The following is a 6000-nucleotide window of genomic DNA, read 5'->3' on the forward strand; positions in this document are numbered from 1 at the left end:
GTTGCTCCAAGAGTTCATGAAGCAGGTGCTCCTGGTTTTGTTGGGCATGCTGAACATGGCCAAGAGTTGTCTTCCATCTTCTTAGTCGGGGAGGTAGGTGTCCCTGATAATACTGGCAGCATGTCAACAGGAGTATATACTACATAGCCAGTTACAGTACTATTCTCATTGCAGAGTTCATGGCAACATCAACTTGGCTGGTATGGCTACTCAACAGCAATATTTAGCAGGTGCATATACTAGTGCAAGTGTTGATGTCCTTAGCGTGGTGAACTTGGCTCCCCAGGTTGTTCCTGCCAGTCACTTATAGCACCAATACAAGAGTTAACCTTAGATGTTTTTAGTAGGTGTTCTCTGTAGGTAAGGCTCCTATCCAGAGTTACTCCCAGGTACACTGGCTTATCTGTGAAAGGAAGTTCATTACCATTCATATCAACATTGATCCACTTCTCTGCCATAGCATTACAGAGGTGGAACAATGATGCAGTGGTTTTTGACTAAACTTGAGTCTCCATTGGTGCAGGTAAGAGGCTACTGTATTCATATCCTGAGACAAGATAGTTTATATTTTTGGGACAGACTTGTCAAAGATAGACAGGGCCCAGTCATCTGAGCAGGCGTACTTTTATCTGTACTGTAAACTGATCCTTGTGATACCCATTATGCAGATGCTTGTATTTGCTTCTAATCTCCTCCCTTGGTGAAGAGAATGAAGGATCAGTTTGCTTTATATTAATGAAAAAGGCCACCATTCTCCTATCTGGGATCATCTTGGGTAATTTGTACTCTAGTCCTTTCAGCCAGATGGTATCATATACAGCTGTTAGATCTACCAGCACAGTACCTGCTTTTTCCCTCCTTTGAAAAGCATCTTCAATGTCTTAAGTAAGCCTGACTATCTGGTCAGTGGTACATCTATATTCATGGAACCCTGCCCCTTCTGGTGGTAACTGTGGATCAATTATGTCAGTTATCCTATTTAGGATTAGGCTTTCCAGCAGTTTGTAAACAACTGATAGTAAAGATATTGATCTGTTGTTAGCAGGGTTGTCAGCATTCTTTCCTAGTCTGGGTAGTGCAATCACATGACCATGTTTCCACAATTTGGGTATTTTGTTTCTTCACATACATGAAGACAGGAACTTCATCAGCCAGTCTCTTGGGGAGGACCTCATCTCCATTAGAAATTCTGGGTAGCTTTATCCAATCCTGCAGCGTTATGGGGTTTGATAGAGGCTATGGCAGTTTTTATTTCAAATTCTATGTCTGGCAACTTAGAACTCTGGCATGGCTTTCCTCCCACGTGATAGAAATTTCCCTCTGACCCTCACAGGGATTGATTTCCGATAGTTTATTTCTTTATGGTTCACCACTTCTCCAGAGGCAGCTGATACTACTTTCTCTTTCTGTCTGATGATCACTGAATCTAATTCTCCACTATTTCTGAACTTCCAGAAAGATCACTTACATGCATTATAACAAGTTCAGACAGGCTTGTTGCCATGTGGTGTCATTTTCAATCAGTCAAGTGCATTCTTCAGTGTTTTTGATAAGGGCTACTCAGGACTGGTCATCCTTTTAACATAATTTTATTAATCAAACTATTATCTTGTTTGGTAATATTTAAGGGAACAGTAAGTATGCAAAAAAGTGCTGGTGCAGCATTCACTAGGAGCAAGGGTAAAACTTGTTCACAACCTCTTTTTTCTCTACTAGTAGCCTGCATCAAAGTAAATCAACAGAGACTCAAAAGTAGGTGTAAAAAGCACTGGACTGACCACGAGATAAATTCCCAGGCATTATTAAAAGACAAGGCCTTTTATGAACTATGGACACTTTTTATAGTCATCCTCCTACAGCCAACATGCCACTGTCATGGTGCTCCTAAAACAAATGTCCTCTCGAATGAACGCAAGGAAAAAAAATCTGTACCAGCTTGTTCCCTGTAGAACATTTTTTTAAACAAATATATTTAAAGAAGAATGTGACTCTATGAATTATGCAGAATATAAACAGGAAGGGTACTACATGTGCACCCAATTTAAGGAACCATAAAATGGAGGCATAAACCATACAAATGTTCCAGTATAATACAGAATATTTTTATGGTTAGTTTGTTTGGCACCTTAAATTTAACAGCTGGTTCCCAACAATCAGCTGAAACATTAAACACTGCATAGGGCGCTGCATGGCTGGGCTACCTCGCACTGGGAAGGGGAGCCTTCAGCTTCCCCTGCCAGGACTTTAAACCCCAGTAGCTCTGGCTGGGCAGCCTGGTATCGGGGAGAAGAGGTCTTCCCCCACCAGGGACTTTACACCCTGCACCAAGCCACTCCAGCCAGCTGGGTCTATCCCTGGTTGGGGGAAGCTGACTGTGGCCAGGCAGGGACCATGTCAGAGCTGGTTCCAGACCCTAGTGCAGTCTCCTGGCCAAGATGACAATGAACAGATGATCAAGCACTCGGCTTTCAATTTGCTTTAACTATGACCCTGGACTATGACCCTGGACTCTCCCTGCACTGACAAATATGGCACAAGTGGAATTTGATCCCCAAAATCATGTGTCCTTTCATACATGTGGGGCATAAAAAGAGGTGCAATTGTAGGCATCAGAACCCATTGCATTTTTAAATGACCATGCAGCAGCAGCCTCAGATTGAAAAACCCATAAAAGTTACTAACAAACCCAGTTGCCTCATAGCATGATTACAGCGCCAAACATGCATTTTACTGGAAGAAAAGGATTCATAATGTTACTAAAAGTTTGAGTTGATCCCAAAGAGTCTAAAATTTGTTACTGCCAACCATAACAATAGATTAGATTAGATTAATTTATAGCAGTGGTAGCTCATGGCAAAATACATGGGGGGGGTTCTCCCACATCTTGCTTTCAAATTAACTCTCTTTACCTTATCACAGAAGTCAGTAAGAGCAGTGAAGTCCCATTTCTTGGCATAAGCAACATTATATCTCAGTATAGCCTCCTAAGGAAGAGACAATATAAAAGCTTGAAGGTTAACAAGTGACATTCCATTGTTTATCTTTGTGAAGTAACAGCTCCATCTAGTGGCACAAGACTACTTTACTAACACAGGCACTGCTAGATTGAATCCTGAGCCTGGGCTTTGTATAGGCAAAATCCCCACTTCGATATTGACAGAAGTTTTTCCTAATTCTTGTTAATTTATTGTTACAGGTTGTATAAAGTGCATCTGGGTGAAGCTCAGGAGCAGTAAAGGCTCACTAGCAGTCTACTTTGCTCCCCTCATATAGCGGTGGGTAGCGGGGAATGGGAATCAGAGCCATGGCTCCTGCACACTGCTGCTGCATACAGCTGCAGCAATTCTGAAGTGCTTCGGCTGAGGATGCAGTCAGGAGCTGTGTCTGCCTGTAATTGAAACATTCTATTTTTGAAGTGTTTCAATGAATACCACCTTCTTGAACGTTTCTTTGGGCAGGTCTACTCATGAGCTTTAATGTGCATTAGCCTGTTTTAATGCACATTAAAGTGTCACTAAAAACATGCTACTTATTTCACGTGCATTAAAATAGCCTAATGCACATAAAGTGTCACTTAAAAACCATGCTCTTTAGTTATGCACATTAAGACAGGCTAATAAGCATTTTCCTAGTACCTCACCATGCAGGTACAAGATTTAATGTAGATTAACCAAAGCACGTTAACGCACATGTAGACACACACCCCTTAGGTAGCCGGCTGATTGTGTTTCTGTTGAAATCATTATTTTACAGCCACCAGTATTTTATTGCATTATTTATGGACATCTATACACATCCTCCAGGGTGGAGGAGGGGACAGGTGCTTTAATTAAAGCAGCTCTTAGAGACGCTCTAATAAAGCACCCGCAGTGACACTTGTATTCAGTGTCCTGCACTTCAAAATGGCATGGGGGCACTTCAACTAAAGCTCGTTCGACAAGCTTTAGTTAAAGCACCCCCACTGCCATTCTGAAACACAGGGATACTGAATACATGTGATGTGGAGGCCACTGCAGACTTGCAACAGAATTGATTCATCAAGTCTGCTCCAGCATGTGCCAATTAGCACATATTGGAGCAAAGGTCCATCACATGTATAGATGCCCTATGTGTACTAAGGCATCTAGAACTTTGAAAAATAAGAGATGCCTGTCCAAAAGTTAAATATAAAACAAATGTATTCATTTTAAAAATAGTGCATTTAAAAATGAAACGAGTGCATTTATATTTTAAAAAAAGATGACTGACCTATTTACCTACCTTATAGAGCTAAGCAGAAAATGAGACTAAGCAATAGACTAAGCAAAGTTGAGAAAGAACAGAATAATCTGTTCCAAATACTCATTTTCAGTGTTTTTCAGGTTAAGAAGTCTAGTTTATTAAATAATTAGTTGACACATTAAGACACTATATTCAAATTCCAAATTTAAACAAAATTATTTATTTAACAATGTAAAAAAAAGCCCTTGATGTTCTCAGACATTTGCTATAGATAGCAGATGGTAACATAGAAAGGGCTGTTACTGGATTCCTTTTAAAAAGGATGTAACAATATAATTTAATGAAACATCTTTAAAGTGATCCAAGGGATCAGAGATTTTGTTCCCAGTAGCTTTACTCTGACAGCATTCTATATACGCATGCTAAAAAGTCACATTTCCTCCATTTAGTCACTTTCCTCAGTGGTTTATATGAACAGATTATTTATAGCAATGGGAAAAAAGACATTTAGAAAACGGAAAAACATGACTACAGAGCCAAGCATGTTGATAAGGGAATTTCAGAGATACATGTAATATGTGAAAATATCTTTAACTCATTTTTAAATTGACCCCAATTGAGAATGATGTCCTTACCTTCAAATCATGTGAACAGGTGAATTTGGTAAGCAGAGCAGTCTGAATTAATTCCCATCGACTTCCAGCAGTCCTATCACCATTCTTTAAAAATAAACAAACAAATAAAAACAAAAAGAAAGGAAAACACATCAGCTAATTAAACGTACTCAACCATAAGGAACATACCACTAAAATATTCAGTGTTAATCTCACAGCTACAATGAAAACACAGAGATTCTCTATTATTTGCCAGTTTCTTGAAAGGACTGTGCTTTGAGCAACTGTTGAGGATGTCTCAAAATATGCAGTGTTTTACTTATATTTTAAAACATTGAGATAGTCTTGAGATAGCATACAAAGAGCTCTCATGCACAGGAAATATGCCTTCCTATACTGCTACAAGGGAAAAAAAATCATCATCCAGCATGGATCAAACGCTTTACAAAAAGAATGGGTTTTGCATTATAGGCAGAAGATTAAAGGGGACCATTATTAAAGGAATTCAATCCCATACTAGAAAACCTTTCATCAGAAACAATCTGTCTCTACATCCAAGAGTTGAACATTTATTAATCATGTGAAGCATGCATGCTAACAAATCTCAGCTATGGAAGTGGGATAATGGGATATGAAAAGCCCAAAAAAGCCAATGCATACTAAACCATGCAAGGCTTAATATATTATAAATAACTGCAATATCCAGAACCAAAAGGAAGGTCAATACAGTTCACAGAATAAAGCTGTTATACACCTAAGACAGTTAACAGCATCATAGAAAAATTGGCATGATCAAAATAACAGGAAAGAGGGAGGAGAGAAAAAAAATGACAAGTGTTGGTCCAAATCTCAACGGGAAAAAAAAGTAAAAATGGGAGAGGCTTATAAGCAGGGCTCCAAATTTTCTCTGTTTAAAAATTGTAACATCCCCAATTTTTTTAAAACACCCCCCCCCCCAAATTCTCTGATTAACACAACCAAAATCTGCATTTTCCTAAGTGCTTTATGGAAACCTTTCTGGAAACAACTTCCAAGCAAAGTGATGCTGGCTCCTACCCTGAGGGTCTTTAAGAGGAGGCTAGATGTACACTTTGCTGGGGTCATTTGACCCCAGTACTCTTTCCTGCCATGGCAGGGGGTCGGACTTGATGATCTGCTCAGGTCC

The 6000-nt window shown here is 39.5% G+C and overlaps 1 protein-coding gene across 5 annotated transcripts in view; it reads right to left on the bottom strand.

Moving 5' to 3' along the window:
- Nucleotides 1-6000, bottom strand: part of PARG (poly(ADP-ribose) glycohydrolase) — a 139257-nt gene that overhangs the window by 100586 nt on the left and 32671 nt on the right. For all 5 annotated transcript variants that reach the window (XM_019555587.1, XM_019555588.1, XM_019555586.1 and 2 more), the window contains 2 exons: nt 4857-4940; nt 2910-2984 (listed from right to left, as the gene is read on the bottom strand). In XM_019555587.1, coding sequence (XP_019411132.1) covers nt 2910-2984; nt 4857-4940 — 159 coding nt within the window. The remainder of the gene's footprint in view (nt 1-2909; nt 2985-4856; nt 4941-6000) is intronic.

This window comes from Crocodylus porosus, unplaced genomic scaffold (genome assembly GCF_001723895.1).
Source record: "Crocodylus porosus isolate Cpor-Errol unplaced genomic scaffold, CroPor_comp1, whole genome shotgun sequence".
Classification (NCBI taxonomy): domain Eukaryota; kingdom Metazoa; phylum Chordata; order Crocodylia; family Crocodylidae; genus Crocodylus; species Crocodylus porosus.